The 18,755-nt window shown below is 39.3% G+C and overlaps 1 protein-coding gene across 9 annotated transcripts in view; it reads left to right on the forward strand.

Moving 5' to 3' along the window:
* Positions 1–17,619, forward strand: part of fgfr3 (fibroblast growth factor receptor 3) — an 83,255-nt gene extending 65,636 nt beyond the window's left edge. For 2 of the 9 annotated variants that reach the window (XM_015040594.1, XM_015040601.1), the window contains exons 8-18: positions 84–228; positions 692–873; positions 4,052–4,197; positions 4,351–4,472; positions 4,558–4,668; positions 4,749–4,939; positions 6,044–6,166; positions 6,899–6,969; positions 11,121–11,258; positions 11,375–11,480; positions 12,888–17,619. In XM_015040594.1, the coding sequence (XP_014896080.1) occupies positions 84–228; positions 692–873; positions 4,052–4,197; positions 4,351–4,472; positions 4,558–4,668; positions 4,749–4,939; positions 6,044–6,166; positions 6,899–6,969; positions 11,121–11,258; positions 11,375–11,480; positions 12,888–13,052 (1,500 nt within the window). In that variant the 3' untranslated portion in view covers positions 13,053–17,619. Of the gene's footprint in view, positions 1–83; positions 229–691; positions 874–4,048; positions 4,198–4,350; positions 4,473–4,557; positions 4,669–4,748; positions 4,940–6,043; positions 6,167–6,898; positions 6,970–11,120; positions 11,259–11,374; positions 11,481–12,887 lie in introns of all 9 variants that reach the window. The other 7 variants (XM_015040596.1, XM_015040602.1, XM_015040600.1 and 4 more) reach the window with 6 other exon arrangements.
* The last annotated feature ends 1,136 nt before the right edge of the window (positions 17,620–18,755 follow it).

An 18,755-nucleotide genomic window follows, 5' to 3' on the forward strand; every position in this document is an offset into this window, starting at 1 on the left:
TTTTAATAAAACTTTTTGGGCTCATGGAATCTCCTCTCTCCATCCTTCTGCTCCATCTCTGTTCCCCTCTCCCTCCCCCACAGACGGCCGGTATTAACACAACAGATAAGGAGCTAGAGGTTCTCTTCTTGACCAATGTAACTTTTGAGGATGCGGGCGAGTACACTTGTCTGGCGGGGAACTCTATCGGCTTTGCTTACCACTCCGCTTGGCTGACGGTGCTTCCAGGTATATTCCTCTTCACCACACAGCCTCTCTTGTTGATTCTTGTTCGTCTCTTTCATCTTCCTCTCATACAGAAGTATTCATACGGTGCAGTGTCTGTAAATCTGATTACTGCGCATTTTAGTGGATCATTACCAGCAATTTGAATTTGTTTAGCACGTGTTATTATGTCTTCATTTGAAACGATGAGGCATGAAATTAAACGCCTCTGCTGCTCTTTGATCACTTTAAATCATCTGTTCAGACATCTTAAGGCTAAGAGACAGTGTAAAACATCCCTTATGCTTGATGTCAAAAACTCTAATTGCCTCCATTTTTGGAAACGGCTACAATTACTTGCCGCAGCTCTGAAATTAAAGTGATGCATGTGTCTTTATTGCGCAGAAATAAGTGTCTGGTGTGTTTGTGCTGCTAATAAAAAGCTAAACTGTGCCTTTGATGTTTCTCGGCCTCCTCACTTCGGAAGCAGTGAACTCGGGCAAAGATGACTACTACGCCGACATCCTCATCTACCTGACGGGCTGCGTGCTCTTCGTCTTCGCCGTGGTCATTGTCTTCCTCTGCCGCATGAGGATGACCACGCAGAAGACTCTCCCCACGCCGCCTGTGCAGAAACTGTCCAAGTTCCCCCTCAAGAGACAGGTAACAGAAAGTAGATACAAGATTTGCACAATGCTTTCCCTTCCTTTTCTCTCCTGTCGGTTTGGGTGCTAAAACACCCAGCTGACCCGATTTGATCCGGATAATCAGGGTGAAAATGAAGTGGAGGGGGAAGAAAAACTTTCCAACTCCAGCAGAATTCAGTCCAGATTCAGTTCATGGCAACTTGCAAAAGTATTCATTCATTGAGATTTTATGACATCAAACAAAAGGTAAACACATGGCATTCATGTATGTTCCACCACATTTAATCTGATACCCATAAATAATAACAGTTATTTGTTTCTTGACAAACGGTAATATTACCTCACCAACAATCAAGTCAAACCATCTTCAATTAGTTCCCAATATTTGTTGAAGTGGTTGCCTAGTCTTATTGATTTGCTTCAATTTGCTTATGAATAAGACCTTACCATTTCCTCCAGCTGTCATTTGACAGATGGAACTAATGGTTGTTTTTTCTTACAAAATGTCAAAACCAGTTTCTTTGGTATGATAAAAGCGTAAGATAAAAGTCCAGTCTCCGCTCTGTATGGAACATATCTGATCAAGTTTTAAACATGCAATCTTTTAGCCTCAAAACCGAGTTAATTACACAAAGACAATCAATGTTTTTCTGCACATTTTGAAGTACCACATTAGAAAAGGTGAGAACAAAATTCAAAATAACTTCTCCAATTTTGCACAGAAGTCTTTACACTAGCTTGAGGTAGTTTTTCACTTTTCTAAAATAGTTGGCGCACTAAAGAAGAGAAGGAAACACATTTACTGAATAAGTTTTGACGTAACCAACATTTGTCTCGCTGTTCCCTCTGTTATAATCATAAGAATTTCCATTCTTTCTCTACGTCTCCAGACAGCATGTTACATCGCCGATGCTAGCTGACATGACAGAACAATGACAACTTCTCCAATGGCAACACATTCCTGAAAACCTCTCTCCATTGTTCAGAGATGTGTGGTCCATGCTAGTTGCAACCGCGACTTCCTGATTTTGTAGCCATGCATAACATCAACATCTGACAAAATTACCCTTTGTTGTAGCCTGGTTGATTTGCTCCAAACAGGTAGATGGAGACATGGCTAATTTTCTTCTTCCATGTGACATTTTAAAAGTTTGCTCAATATTCACCATGGCAATTGGATGGATGCTCTATTTTGCTTTATTTTGGTGTATTGCATAAAAACCCAAATAAATAATTTTGGGTTTGTAATGTGATGATGCATCGTCATGTAGCAAAATACATCGGCAACAACATTAGTATTGGCTGTTAGTCATTTTTTAACGCATTAGTACTGGTCCAACAAATAAAACTTGTCTGATATTCATGATAATATTGAATGATATCATCACTAATTTTCATATCGGTTCATCACAAGTGACAAAATGTGAAAAAGTCAAAGTACAAAATCCTACATAGGGCACAAATGAAGTGAGCGGGGCATCACACACCTGTCTGTCATGGATCTTCCCCTTGTCCTGCTGGGATACTGTAAGGCATCACTCTGCTGACATGTGTTCACATTTATCTTGGAGCAGATTCAGTGCAGGGATATTTATGCCCTCCTCTGACTGTCAGTGTCAGTTTTAGATTTCACTGTGAGTGTAACAACACACTCTCTCCCTCTCACACTCAACTGTTCAGAGAAACACAAAGTGGAGCAGCTGCTTCACCACAACCTGCAGTTGGACGAGCCTTTTCTCTCTTTTTTTTTTTTTTTTTTTTGTCTTTTTCTGCTGGAGTTGCTTAGAAAACAAGATGGAGTTCAAATTTGCAGCAACTCTTTTAACATTTTGGTTGATATGAGAGTAACTGGCTCAAAACAAGGTGGAACGAAGAGTAGCCTTGAAATTATTTCATTTTTTCGGCAGATTTAACTTGGTTGTTTATTCTCTATTCATGAATTCAAGAGAATGTTTAAAATCTGAACGTTTCCACTCATATAAACACCTAGTCTGACTGCTTTGTTTACCTGCTGGACTCTGTTTGCTGGGGAAAGCGACTCTGAGGCTGTTTTGGGTCCAGCCGTCCAGCTTTGTAATTGAAAGGTTGCATACTTCTAGAAGCACAAGCTTGGACGTCACGAATCAGTTCGTGGAAAACAACAAAGCCGAGTGTTTAGCTGTAACCATTGTCTTTTGGGGACATAATTAAGTCTTGCTGGAGTCCAGTACATCCTCATATAGCAGCCTGTAATTCTGCTCTAATTTTTTCCACCTTCATGGTCTTATAAGGTAGCGGAGGGAAAGTTCTTATTGCATTTTTCTATAATCTCTGCTTCAATTTTGGGAGGCTAATCTCCCAGTTTTCTCCTCTCTCTTTCATAACTCAAAGTAAATCTCTTGTAAACCCCCAGGCATGTTCTGTCAGATATTACTTTTATGCTTTTCAAATTGGGGTTGGAGATTTTTATTTTTTTTTTTTTCGGCTTAACTTCATACTCCTCATTTTCTTACAGTCATGACTTGTTGTAAGTAGACTTGGTGTTGCAGGGCTAGAGAGGCAGAACGAGCAGACTCACACCAACATATCCATCAAAAAAGCAGGAATGGGCCCCGGGCTCCGCCCTGCGGGTAGATAGATGGTGGGAGGATGTGGAGCCCCCCGCACCCTCTCACTCAGAGGCAGAACCACGGACCTGGAGCTGGAGGTCACTGATAGATGGATGTCCAGGCTCCAAACCCTTTCAGCCACGGCTTCATCCTGCACACAACCTCAGGCTGCAAAAGTCATGTCCAGCAGTCTGGGCCAGGCTTTAGAATGTGCTGATAGGGGCAGTAGCCCAGGGCGCCAATTTATTTGGGAGGCCCAGACTTTCTTCTTTTTTTTATGAATACATGTTTTGCATTGCACTTTATATAAAACTTAAAGGCCCATATCTAATTCACTGAATTCAAAGTTTAGGGATTCTTTTTAATACAGGCAATACTCAAGTATCTAAAATTTACAAAGGAAGTATTACTCCTCTGAGGATGGCATTTGTAGTCTCAGCTGTCATGTCATTGGTTTACGAGATTAATAATTTCTGTTTCTTTAACAAATCTAGTTTGATCCAAAGTGAACAATATAGTATTTCTCCTTTCCGTCTGTCTCCTTGTAAAGCAGATTTCACCATGTTGTTTTCAGAGACTATAACAAATAATTTTTTCTTTGCACCCAAGCAGGTTTCCTTGGATTCTAACTCCTCCATGAACTCCAACACGCCTCTGGTTCGGATCGCTCGGCTGTCGTCCAGCGACGGGCCCATGCTGGCCAACGTCTCAGAGCTGGAGCTGCCCTCTGACCCCAAATGGGAGTTTCCTCGCACAAGGTAAGAGAGGAGCAGTCGGCACAAACTGTGACCATGAGGATATTCAGACCCTGTGAACTTCTTGATATTTTGTCATGTTACAACCTCAAAATCAGTTTACCTAAAACCCGCCATAGTGGAGAGTCTAAAGATTAAAAGCGTTTTTGTTTTTAGGTTGACCCTGGGTAAACCTCTGGGAGAGGGCTGCTTCGGTCAGGTGGTCATGGCAGAGGCAGTCGGCATCGACAAGGAGAAGCCTAACAAGCCTCTCACCGTCGCTGTGAAGATGCTGAAAGGTTACCCAAATTACATTCTCCCTCTTTTGATAATCCCAAAGAAATCAGCACGGTTTCTGATTTGGCTTTGCCTTTTCCCCCTCAGACGATGCAACAGATAAAGATCTGTCAGACTTGGTGTCAGAGATGGAGATGATGAAGATGATAGGCAAACACAAAAACATCATCAACCTGCTGGGAGCGTGCACACAGGACGGTGAGCCTCAGAGACGGAGGAAGAGAAGATGAAAGGAGAATCAAAATGAATCTTTAAAGCAATGCTCTCTGTCCCACCAGGTCCTCTGTACGTCCTGGTGGAGTACGCCTCCAAAGGGAACCTGAGGGAGTACCTCAGGGCGCGCCGTCCTCCTGGCATGGATTATTCCTTTGACACCTGCAAAATCCCTGATGAGCAGCTCACCTTTAAAGACCTGGTGTCCTGTGCCTATCAGGTCGCCCGAGGCATGGAGTACCTGGCTTCACAGAAGGTCACATCTCCTAAAGCCTAAATACACAAGGATAGAGACAGACACACAGATAAAAAGATACATTCTATATCTTCTTTTGTAAATGTATAAGTTTTTGTTTTATAGCAATGAAGTGATTACAATTTAAATTGTTTTAGATAATTACCAGGAAAAGGTTTAGACTTTTAATAATGCAGCATTTTCTGTTAAAGGCAGGAAGTAAAGTTGCACCGATCAGAGATTTGTTACCAAGATTTTAACTTTCAGCTTCAATTTATTTGCATTTTTTTTAAAAAATAAAATGTTCTTTTCTGGTTTGGCTGTAAAACATTGTGTTACTGAAAATGAAGGAAGAGTGATTTCGACTTGACGTTTTAAACAGTTTTCAGTATCTTAGACTTGGTTCACACAGCAGACCCATATCCAGCTTTTTCACGGCAGACTGAACAACCTGATGCGGATCTTTTTCACCATGAAAAAGTCCAGATTGTCCCACTTCCATAGTAATTTGGAAAATTATTCGGGAGTTTTCTGTAGTTAGGACAGTCACGTCGCATTTTATCCGACCGTTATGTCACTGATGTGAGACATGCGTCAAAACTCGGCACCAGAAGAATCCAGAAGCGGCAAATCCAGACATAAACAATGGTTGAAAATTAGAGTTATGAACTTGAAGTTATTACTCCTGTAAATGACGCTCTGCTGTGTGATGTCTACCTTCTTCTACACATGTTGGTCGTAAACCGTTCACACAGAAATCTGACTGCAGTCACATTCAATTAGTAGCATAAACACCAGATTTCAACAAAAAAAAGTCCGAGCTTAGCGTCGAGATCTGCTGTGTGAACGTTGCCTTATATTAGCAATTTGCACATGTTGATCTTTACCTTAACTCTAAGATTAACTCCAATCTCTTCATGACAGACCAGAGTGGAAAACTCTAAAGTTTTTGCTGTCAAACAGAAATCTCATATTCCCAAAACCTGAATTTTTCAGGAAATGGAAAAACTTATTTCTTCTCCATTTAAATTTGTACTGCTTGGTCATCTTGCAGCAAAAATGTTTTTGTTATCCACGTGCCTGTATGTAAAGCTAACCTGAGTTTGTCATATTTTCCCCTTGCAGTGTATCCACAGAGATCTGGCAGCCAGAAACGTTCTGGTGACGGAGGACAATGTCATGAAAATAGCCGACTTCGGTCTCGCCAGAGACGTGCACAACATAGACTACTACAAAAAGACCACAAATGTGAGTTTCATGACATCAATACTTTGTCTGAAATGTTGGGGGGTAATCTCAGGACAGCAAGGAAAACGTGCATTTATGTCGCGTGTTTGGTTTTTTTATTTAATTGCAGCAATAAATCCGAGATATTTCATGTTGGGCCTCATTTCATTTAGTACCTTATACTCATTTCTGCATGTATGTTTTTGTCTATTTGTAGAAAGAAACATTCCTTCCACTACTTTACTATTTTGTAGGGGGCATCAATAAATTGGACCAGATGGTCCAATAATTTCACGTGAAATCGATCTTATCCATTGATCTTTTCGACAATAGTTGCCCTAATTTGCAACTTAGCAATTTTTTCAGACAAAAAAAAAAAATTGGTATCAGCCAAAATCAGCAGGTCATGCTTTGTAAAGGTTGGTGATTGTAGAGAACTGCAATCGGTGCATCCACGATATTATACACAAATAATCCTAATAGTATTATGAAGGTTTGTGATTGCATATATAAAAAAATCACTTTAAGATGAAGAATTAAAATAACATTTTTTGAAAACCAGCAAATCACTCCAGTCTGAATCTAAATATGAGCTGCTGAATGTCTCCACTGTGCTGCTCTGGCTGTGATGGAGCGCGCAGCGGAGGCAGGAGATGGTTAAACATTGTGTGATAGCGTTGCGTTTTTCCTGTCTGATCCGTACAGAAAGGTTCTGCTGACCAAAGCGTTTCTGTTGTACTTGTTTTGCTCCAGGGTCGTCTGCCCGTGAAATGGATGGCTCCGGAGGCTCTGTTCGACCGGGTCTACACGCACCAGAGCGACGTGTGAGTTTCCGCAAGCTGACTATCTCATGGCGGCTGTCCGCTGATGTGTACATGGGAGGAATGCGGCTGTTGAAATGTGGTGACTGAGCATGTTAGCGTCAAGCGCAGGACTTAAACCGATGGGTTCCCGTGCCAAATATCTCCAGTATGCTGTCAACCAGCCCTCAGTTAGGAATCTTTTCTGGTGGAGTTTGTTCCTAACTCTCCAAAACGACGCTGGAGTCCCAGCATTTTGTTAGCTCCGTTTCCATGTGTGCAAATCTTAGTCGATGTGCTGCTTATGTCAAAAATACACAATTTTGCAATTACAGTGTTTCTACTAAATAACAAATTAAATTAAAATCACATGTGAATGAGCTTGTTCATGCAATAAATCATTAAAAATCATAGCAGCGACGGATGTAAACAGATTGAGACGACCAGTTCCTTATATTTAGGAGCAGCTATGTATGCTGCGTTTTGGGAAAATTGTAGCCGCTGATTTTCCAGAAGTGTTGTGGATTAAACATGTTAGAATAACACACAATTTTTTATGAACTGTGATGCTGTGAGATTTCTGCTGGAGCAAAATGCACTTTGTCTGAAAAAATCAAAAACAAACCATCATCCTCCTACCACTACCTGTCGTCTTCTTTGTCGTTTCCACCAGTAGCAACATCCGGCTGTTGCTCATGTGACTCATGACACACAATTTTGCAGTGCGGAGTTTCCAGTAAATAAGAAACACTATTAAAATCTCACGTGAATAAGTTAGTTCAGACGATAAGTCATTAAAAAAAACTTGCTGCGCCGTCATCCTCCAACTACTTTCTATCGTCGTCTCCATCATTTCCTCCAGTAACAACATCTGGTTGTTGATCATGTGACTCGGGTGACGTGAATAAGTAGTTTCCATTTCAGTTCTGAAAAATGCATCCATTTCAATACAGATGAAAAACTACCTCATGCTAGAGCAAAAAAAAAGTTTGCTGTATTTCCATTAAGCAATACTTTTGTATTTTCAAGCTGTGCAATTCTATGGTTAATGTTATTTTATGAGGCTCAATCAAAAACGTCGAGATTAGAAAGCCAAGGTGTTCCCTCAGGTTGTGTGTTTTTCTCAGAGATACACACCTTTCTCCCCGTCCGGCTGCGTTTGCGTCACCTCTGATCTAAAGCCGGCGGCCTGTCAGACGGGGAGGTCACCAAGGAGATGTATCTTGCAGTAGCTCCAGCAGCCTTCCCCCCAGCCATCCACAGCCAGACGCTGTGTCCCCAGCACAGCCGTCCAAGCCAAACAGGGGCCCCTGTCAGCGCTGCGGGGCCGTGTGATCACTGCAGACTGGGAACGGGCCGAGGGGAGAACCGGCCTGCTCTGTTATTTCAGCAGATCTGGATTACAGACTCCAAATCTTCGCCTGCCTTTATACAGTAGTCACTCTGAGCCAGTTTATCCTCTTCACACCGCGGAGGGCCTTCCACTGTTTGGCTTTCGGTCTGATAGGGCCACGGTTCTAAACATTCAAATTAAGCTGTCAAAAACTCCAAACTGTAAAGAACAAATGATCGGCATGATCACAGTTGCAAAATGTTTAGTCATATTTTAGTTTTTACTGCTGTGCAGTCTCAGCAGGATGTTTTATATGAGTTTGAATAAATGTAAGACTTTAAGTCAAGATAAAGATGTTTAATCCTTGGGAAGCTCTTCCCACTATTAGTCCCATGAAAGTAATTATTTTACTCGGAGATCCGTCAGTTGAAGATTTGTGGCTGATTTCTGATCTCCAGTGTTTGTGAAGCTTCCACCTGCTGATTCCCAGAAAGAAAAATCAAGACTTTAACACATTAATTTTAATTCATTATAAACAAATTTAAATTCAATTACTCGCTTTTTCTTGTTTTCTACATACAGAAGTTCAGAGCGGATCTTCTCTATTCCTGTGTTTCTGATACGGCTGTAAATCTGACACACAAGCAACTTCAGCTAACGGCAACGGACAACAAAGCTGATTCTCTTTGCCCTTTGGGGTTCATTTAATTTCTGCCTCCAAAATAATCTGATTGGATGCTGTACTATAGTCATGTTCAAGTTGATCTAAAAGGAGTTAGCCTATCAGTATTCAAGGCTAAAATAGCATCTCAGTGCTAACATGTAGCAGCTATCGCAGACGTCCCCCATATCCACATACTTTAAAGGAGGTCCATGATTTTATCCCTGCATTGTTATTGGTTTTAAGCCGCTGACTGAAAACATTTCCTAAAATTCATTAAAAGAAAATTTAAAAATTGGCAAACTTTTTTGACACGATCTGCAAAGCATATTAAATTAAAATAATTACGTTCTATTTGTAAACATTAAGTTCATTTTTCCTGTGGATGTCAGTAGCTACATTTCCATTACAAAACTTTGTCAACATTTTAATGGCAAACACAATTAGACACAATAAGACACTTAAATAACACCACCAATTAAAATAACAGCAGAATATGTTTTTCTACGCGATAATTGAAAGACATAATGCATCATCATTCTGTCGTCTTCAACATTTCCGCCAGCAGTCACATCCAGCTGTTGATCATGTGACTTGTTTGTTGTGAAAAAAGTTTCCATTCCAGTTTTGCGAAATAGACAAATTTTGATACAACTGAAAAACCAAATCATTCTAGTTCAAAAACCTTTTATCTAAATTGCTGTTTATGGTAATTCATGGTCAGTCGAAATGCAGCTGTTGAATATGTTGTCTGCATCTAGAGAGGAACTTTTCCAGTCCTGACTTCTTGACGTGACGATTTTGACTGATTCCGACTGGAACGCATTGAAAATAAAAAAAACAAGCACTGCAGCTTTTTGAATGTGGCCGCGGTTTTAAAATTCAACTGAAACTGAAGAAATGAACGAAAATTAAGAGAAGAATGAGATCAGGCCCACAGATGGGGTCAGTCGAAGCCATTTTCTGAATGTTTTGTTCATTCAGGAGGTGGACCAGTCGGCTCGGCCGTTCTCCGCCCTGCAGATTGGAGCGTAGATAATTAGATTAAAGTGAGGAGGGGGTCTTATTGTGATTCACAGGATGAACCGCTCAACAATGCTACACCCGGTTAATTGACTGCCCATTATGTGATGCCCCCTTCTGTTTTTTTGTTTTGTTTTGTTTTTTTTAACCATTTGGGAGTGAACCAGCAGTTTTCTGAAGCTGCTGCCACAGAGAGAGAAAGGGAGTGAGATGATGGCTTGGTTTGGACTGCAGCTGGGATGGAAATGTTCAGGCTGTCAATACACACTCTCCTGTTCACAGTAGAGTCCAGGTCAGGGTTGGTTCCTGGTAGGAAGTCTCTGATTCTCTTTTAGAATAAGATAATATAGCATATTAAAAAATATATATGGCAGAAAACTGGGTAGAAATGTAGATCAGTTCACAGCTGGAAAACGACCCATTTTCACTGAGTGATATCTGTAATGTCAGCTACTAGATCACTGACTTAATGAGTTTTTACAGATTAGTATTTTATATACAGACGACTTTAGAGGAAAACTTGAACCTGCTGTATTCTCACTTTACTAGAGGATGATTTTATTTCTGTAACTAGCAGTTTATCTGTGTTGGCGTCCGGCTGGAGAACAAGACAAACTCAAACTATCTTTGGTTTTATGTTCCTGATCTGTTTGTCTGTTTGATTCCTTTTTTTTTTTTTTTGCATTCACAAACTAACTAGAGTACCAAGCTGTTTTAACTGAGTTATGATTATTTAGGATTATTAATTGTCTCCCTGAAACATACGGAGAAAGAAAAGCTTTTTTCTTTGTGAGCTTTGACTGTTTCTGCTAACAGTGTACAGCATTACCATTGTTCATCTATTTTTAACACGTTGGTTTTGGTCCAATAAGTAAAACTTGAGATTTGAATAACTAATACTTATTTCTATCTTGTTTCTCTTTTGGTTTGTCATGTTTCATGCATTTCATGAGCTGACATATTTCCTAACAGCTGAATTCATGTCATGTCTGTGAGGAAGCTTGACAGCAACAGGTGGGGGAGGGGTAGCGCTGCATTACTTTGTAACGTATACAGCTGGAAGAGAATTTGATAGAAAACATTTCCGCCTGTCCACGCCTGGCTCCGATACACATCCTCTGATCAGTGTTTTGTTTTTGTCTGTGTGTTTTTGTTCAGGTGGTCTTACGGGGTTTTGTTATGGGAGATCTTCACCCTGGGAGGGTCGCCGTACCCGGGGATCCCAGTGGAGGAACTCTTCAAGCTGTTGAAAGAAGGACACCGGATGGACAAACCTGCCAACTGCACACATGAGCTGTGAGTGAACCGAACCCTCGTTTAGTCCAGACCAATGGATGTTTGCGTTTTGGGTAACTTGACTTGATTGGCTGCAGAGTAATGGGGGTGGGTGGCTTTGACCTTTGACCTTTCAGGTACATGATCATGAGGGAGTGCTGGCACGCCATCCCGTCTCAGAGGCCCACCTTCAGACAGCTGGTGGAAGACCTGGACCGGATTCTGTCCATGACCTCCACTGATGTGAGTCAGAATGTTGGCTTTATTTCTCTTCATGATAAACGGTGGGAATGTTGAGGGTTATGGCAGGGGGGGGCAGCTGTAAAAATGGCTCCATGGTTGCTTTTGGTTTTGAAGTGAACAGTATTGTTCTGCTAAACAAATGTACATTTTGTCATAAAGTTTTAGTGAATTTACATAAAAGAACTTACAGAAGAGGTTTAGGGCTGCTGTGTGGTTTTTCCCCTTAAAATTCTGCCAAATAAAATCAGAATTCTGATTTTATTTCTCTCAGAATTAAGAGTTTAGTCTCAGAATTATATCTTCTGTCATCTCAAAATTATGACTTCCATCTCTGTATTCCATTGTTTCACAGAATTAAATCTCAAGTTTTTTTCTCAACATTCCTAACTTTATCTCAGAATTATGACCCTAATCTCTATATGCCAATATTTTTATTATTTTTTTTCTGAATTTAAACTTTTTTTCTACAATTCCAACTTTGGTCTTAGAATTATGACTTTTTCCCCAAAGTTCTTTTTTTTCCTCAGAATTAATAGTTTACTCACAAAATTATGTCTAACTTCTGAATTCTGACTTTGATCTCAAAATTCCAAATTTAATCTCAGAGTTATGACCCCTATCTCTATATCCCAATTTTGTTTTTGTTTTTTTGTTTGTTTGGTTTTTTTGTTTGGTTGGGTTTTTTTCTGAATTTCAACTATTTTTTCAGAATTCCCAGTTTAATCTCAGAATCCAGGCATTAGAGCAGGTGGCAAACTGGGATCCACCATCCTTGGGTACAGAGATGTGAGATGTGAAGGAGGAGAACTAACTTTCTGTAACAAGATGGATTTTCACATTCTTTCATGCATTCAGTTCTGAGAAAACCCATCAGAATTCTTAGATTAAGGTTTTGACATGAAGGACAGAGTTAGTGACCCTAATTGTTTCCCATACGCTGTTGTTATATTGGCTTAAAAATGCTTCAAATGTGTTCAAACTGTTGGATGAAACAAAAAATACCGTTGCACATTGGCCAAAAAAAAACACACCATCATCCTCCTGCTACTTCCTGTTTGTTGTTTCTTCCAGTAGTAACAGCCGACTGATGATCATGTGACTCGTGATGTGAAAACATTGCTGCTTTTGCAAAATACATCTGTTTTCACACAGCTGAAAAGCCACCTCACCCAAGTGTAAAAACATCTTATTCAAAAACATGTTTGTTTGTTTTTCAATTGATGTTTTTCAATTTATTTTCATCATTTCAACTTGAGCAATTTTATGTTCAGTGGAAACACGGTGAATGGAATTTAGATGTGTTGAAATCTGAGCGGTTCTCTAGATGCAGAATGTGATTTTCCTGTATTCATGTGAGCTCAGAGGAGACAGCTGACCACAGGTAACCTTTGACCCTTCCTCTGACAGGAGTACCTGGACCTGTCGGTGCCGTTCGAGCAGTACTCCCCGACCTGCCAGGACTCCAACAGCACCTGCTCCTCCGGAGACGACTCCGTGTTCGCCCACGACTCGCTGCCCGACGAGCCCTGTCTTCCCAAACAGCCTCCCAGCAACGCCGTCATACGGACATAAGAGCCCGGCTGCGGAGGTCGCGACCCCCGCTCACACTCTGTGACAAATAATCACCTCTCAGCGAATCAAGACTCCTCAAGATTATGGAAATTAAGACTTCCCGCAATACTCCTGCAGCTCGTCTTAAACTCTCCAGGCTTTTCTCCTACGATTTCCCCCCAACAGACACTTTGAACATTGAAGGATTTTTTTGTTTTTGTTTTTGTTTAGTTTTTTTGGCTGTTTGCGTTCTTTTCAGGAATGAAATTCTATTTTTATACTCTGGCCAGTCTTTTGCTACAAACGGTCGTGTGGTGAAACCATTCCGTGCCTCCTGGGATTTAAACCTCCTAGGACTGAATTCAGAAATCGTACGCGGAGGACGTGAAGGGCATTTTGAAGGTGACCAAGTAGTGGTGCGGATCTATCTCCTCTAGATCTGCGCAAATCACAACAAGAATGCTCCCTCATGAACAGAATCCAGGAAGAAGTTTCCAGCAGAACTCAGAGGAGAAGCTCTGAGAGGCGAAGACTTCCAGCTGCAGCAGGTTTCCTCAGTGTTAATGTTTTTTGTTTTTTTTTTTCATCTTAAGAACTGTTTTTTTTGTTTTTTGTTTTTGTTTTTTTTATCGTCTCTGAACAAAATTCCTGGTGACGTGAGGCAGATTTCAGGGCCTTTCAGTAATAAGAACAGCGCCACTTGGAGGACGTTTTGTTTCTTTTTTTCTATATCTAGAAAGTGATTTATTGTAAATATATAAATGCAAATATGTATCATATCGCTGCCCACAGCCATGTATGTAAAAGACAAAAACAGAAAAAAAATACATTTAAAAAAAAAGTTTATTTGAGGATGGAAGACACTGTCTATGCGTTCAAAACATTGAATTTTATTTTTTTTTTGGGGTGTTGCAGAAAAAAGTTTTATTTGAATAATTAACATGTATATTTGTAAAGGTATTTATAGACTTAACATGCGATTCTTAAGTTTGAAAACTTCTAGGTTTAGGTATTTTAGTACTGTACACAAAGATTTTTATTTTGACTTTTTGTAACTTATTTTGCAGCAGAAATGATTTTGTCACAAACTGGCAGATGTTTTTTTTTTTTATCCACCTTTTTTTTCGTTAGTTTGTTTACTGTCTGAAACAGAGAAATGAGAATGTATGGCAGGAGATGACGTTTCTGAGAGCGAGTGTAGTGCGACAGCCGGACGTTGACCTGTGACTCCGGAGCGCCACCTGGAGGTGCTGCTGGGTTCTGCTGAGTTCTACTTCTGGTTTCATATGTTGGCATTTGCACTAAGGAAAGAATGATGAACTCTTGCTGGGCAAGAAATTGCAGCGCATCACAGAGACCTTTCACACAGACCGTCATTCTCAAAATAAAGTGCACCTTCTGTCAATCCTACAGTTTTAAAGCATGAATATGACTTTAAAAAGTACGTAAATCTGACCTTGCAAATATACTCACGGCAGATTCCATCAAGTTATTTATTAAACAAAGATGTGATCAGAGTTTTAGGGTTTGTTCAAGCTTGCACCTTGTCCACACGTAGCCGGGTGTTTTATGAAAACCAATTTAAAAAATATCGTACGATCGGGATCGTTTTCAGAAGTTTTCATCCACAAGAACCTGCACAAATACGCTACTGAAAGTTGGTTTCAACATGCCGAACCCATAGGGGGCAGCGTAGCACAAAGCTAAGACCTGTATCAGCCAATCAGATTGCTTCAAAACGACCACTACTTCCTATTTGGAATTAAACGTGGCATCAGGACGTTCATTTGTCTTGCCAGGTTTGTAGGTTGTACTAGTTTTAAAGTTGATGTCAATAGTGAATCATATCAGAACAAATATGTGGATATTTTAGCACATTATTTATCGCAGTCTGTAATGGAACCCCAAATTTCCGTTTTCCCATATGCACACACAATTATTTCTTGTCTTGTCAAATCTGATCTGGTCTGAGTTCTTAGAATTGCTTTTGGTGATATGAAACTGAGTTTATGTGTGGATGGAAGGCCAAAACGCTTTGGAAATGCTTTTGTTTTCCAAAATATCTGGCTACATGTGAACTAGGCCTTAAAAACGCTCTGAAAACCCAACATACGTACACTATGGAAAACTTTAACATTTACAGCAGGCGTGCTTTCTTTTTACTCCAAGCTGTGAATCACAAGAGCCTTCTGAGAACCTCAATCTGTTTTTAAAGGACAAAGAAATTAGAGATGCACCGATCAGAATGTTTTGGCCCAATTTCCAGTCCTGTTTTGTTTCATAACCCTGACCTGCCAAATCACAATTTAAGAGCTATGAACAATTATAAAACAAAAACTGATGTGCAGTTGGTCTAAAAGTGGAAGTTTTAACGTCTAAAATTGGTTTTTATGGCTTTTGTTACATAAGGACCTTGTTTAGCTCAGATTGATATGCGTTAAAAAAATTACTAAAAAGTGTAAAAAATGAACCAGTCGAGCTTCATCAGAACTTATTTGGCAAATGTGTTTCCCTCTCCCTTTTTTGTGTTAACTTTTGTATGGAAAAGCCAGAAAACCACCTCAAGCTAGCATAAACACTTTTGTTGAATTTTGCAGGTCCATAAACCTTCTTCCAAGGCAACACTTCAAATAAAAAAACGTGATGAAAGCACTGTCGGTACCGGTCACTAGACGATCGGTGCATCTCTAAAAGAAATAAATGACTTTGTTTATCTTTTTAAGGGTTAGTTAAATAAGTTTAGCTAACCCTGTTTAGCTAACAGGGCTAGCTTTCAGCTAACCTCTGGCCACACTACTCCTTCTTTACTTCAGATTAGACTTAACTGTTGACGTTCTACGTAGTTTACTCAAATACAGTGACTGACATGGGTTGTATAATTCTGTTTCCTGCAGGTTTTACAGCAATAACCAGAAAAGGGTTTTCATTCAGTGTAGTCCTGGTAGGATACAGTCAAAGCCCTTAAATATTTTGCAGTAGCTAACCATTACATAAAAGCATCCACGTTCCAGTGAGTGCAATGTCATAAATCTATTTTTAATTTAAAATGTGCCTCGCAGGGTTTTATTCACAGAACATTCAAAGGTCATAAGGTCAACGCTGCTAATGCTCACAGGTAAAGGTTTAGCTTAAGGGGTAAATAAATGGGTGGGTTTTCTAGTTGATTGAGCAAAAACTGCCCATTTTATTGCCTCTCTATAGTGTTATTACTGAATGAAATGAAGGCTTGTTGTGTGACTCAGACCACACAGCAGTAAAATCAAACGTATATTTTGTGTATGTCCTTCGATTGTGTTGCAAAAAGTGCCAAATTTAGTCTTAAAAGCCTGACTTTATCCGATCTCTGAACCAAATCCTGCGCCGGTGAATGTAGGTGGCCAGAAGTATTAGGACGAGAATTACAAAATGGGTTTTCTTAATAGTGAGGCTTTCTTTCTCGTTTTTTTTTCTTTTTTTTTTTTTTTTTAACTGATCCCTCAATAAAGTTAAAAAGCATTCAGTCTGAAACGTTTGCAAAGTCACAGACGGGAAAGGACTTTTACGTGGCATTGAAGGGTTCGCAGATTTACTCGCTGCTAAGTGGAACCGGTTACTGTGCAATCAGAAACCAGCTGGAGTCACCGACAAGTCAGCGCCAGTACTTCCTTAAGTAGTTTTAATATTTGAAGAACTTAAAATACAAATTGGAGACTGTAATTTTGCTACAATGTCCAAATTGTTCTGATTGTTTTTTGTTGTTTTTTTTGCTATTGGCACCAAAATTCTGTCAGGAAAAAAAAAAACTAGTTCAGTGAAAGCTCTTATAGGAGATGCTTTTTGTGTTATCACAGTCGTGCCTCGATTACATGATTTAGCAAAAGGGGATTGATTGACTTTTTTTTCATCACATTATGAATGTATAAATGTGTTTAAAAAAAATTAAAATGTTTGAAAAAATGTAGATCTTAAAGGATGCATTCTAGGGCTAATCGACCTGGTTTGTTCACTAATGTTATTAATATTATTAAGTGAGCCAAACATACAAAAAAGCACTTCTGTAAAGAACGGATGGATATAATGAAACAGGTGGTGTTTTGTTCTTATTTATTCTTCCATGTTGGGTAAAAGCTTTCCCTATGGTGAGAGTATTTTATTCAGAGCTGTTTGCTTCTCTGTTTTTAAGAGCCAGAAGAAGAGAATTGTGATGTAGAGTTGGAACTTTGTTCAGTCCTTAAAAAGCTTTCCTTCTGGTTTAGTTTCATTTGTTTTGTTTTTTTATTATTATTTTATCTTTGAATGCCCTTCTTCTCTTTGTTAGATCTCTTTTGAAATTGATTTTTTTTCTGTTCTGGTAGCAAATTTAAAGACATGCCTCACTTCCTTTTTTGTTGTGATTTATATATATATATATATATATTTGTTTTGTTTTGTTTGTTTAATGGAAATGAATTGACATAGCTTACTAACATTAGAACTGACTCCAAGTACATAGTTTTATTTATGCAGCAGAATTGGAAATAAATGCATTTCATTACATATCAAAGGTACTTTTTGTGACTTACGTTGTTTTCTCTGCATTAAAATGAAATTAAAAGAATATTTCCCTCTGTCTCGTCACAAAATTCATTCTGGAGAATTACTTTAATCCTTTTAAATAGGGATACTCCCATCAAAAGTTAGTCAAATATTTAATAAGAATTGTTTAAACTTCATTGCTGAAGTCTTTTTCAAGAAGTGTTCTCTTCAGAGTTACCAGCAGTAAATATTTTAACTGTGTGAACTCTCTTGACGTCTAAAGCACGTCAGACTGTTTCCAATGTTTTAAACAATATAGTAATTCATGCAAACTGTTTCATAAACTGCAGCCAGCCAGAAGAACAAGTGAACTAAGCAGCAGAGTTGGTCCCTGCTCCAACAGGGGGCGCCACAAGAGCATTAAGTCCAACTTACAAGTGTTTTGCTCTATGAGTGTTGGGTCAGTAACATTTCCATTCTTTCCTAAACCATTATTCATATGAGAACGTTTGGTCAGGAGGTCATATTGGATCGAATCAACTTTTTTGTAAAGTGCCTTGACATGACGTGTTGTGAATTGGTGCTATATAAATAAACTGAATTGAACTGACGTCTTATTTTGACATGAAAGGCATCATCAGTAGGAGCTCCCACCTTTTCTGGTCTCTAAATGTGTCAATTAACATGACCCAAAATATGCTTTATATGAGTTTAACAGAAAACTAATACCTAATGAAGGTAAATATTTTTTGATCTACAAATAGGAACAATCTTGTAATTTCTTTTTTTGCCACTGTATCACAGAGGCTGCAGCACATTTTTCTGTTTGAAAAAAAAAGTCAAACAGAATCAGGTCAGGTCGGGTAAGATATTCATTGCTCATAGCTTCTCCACAGAGCCACACTTACAAACTCCAAACACTCCCTTTATGAAAAACATCATTTTCTGCCACAAGCCTCTTATGTGGCAGAGTTGGTTGCTTTTTTTTTTTTTTTTTACTATAAATGCTTAAAAAAATAAACAGTTTTTCATTCCTTTTGGACAAACAAAGCCCAGATTTTCAGCAGAGCTCTGTGATCTCTGCTCTCACTGATTTATTCATCCTCTGTTGTGTTCAGCCACATAATAATCAGGAGAGGATGGAAGAGGGAAATTGAAAGACGGATTCTTGAAGTTTGTTTTTTGACTGTTTAATGTCAGTTGTCACGCAGCTCTTTGTCTATTTTTATA

The sequence above is a fragment of the Poecilia latipinna genome, unplaced genomic scaffold, assembly GCF_001443285.1.
Source record: "Poecilia latipinna isolate Pla-1442-1.1 unplaced genomic scaffold, P_latipinna-1.0 Scaffold519, whole genome shotgun sequence".
Classification (NCBI taxonomy): domain Eukaryota; kingdom Metazoa; phylum Chordata; class Actinopteri; order Cyprinodontiformes; family Poeciliidae; genus Poecilia; species Poecilia latipinna.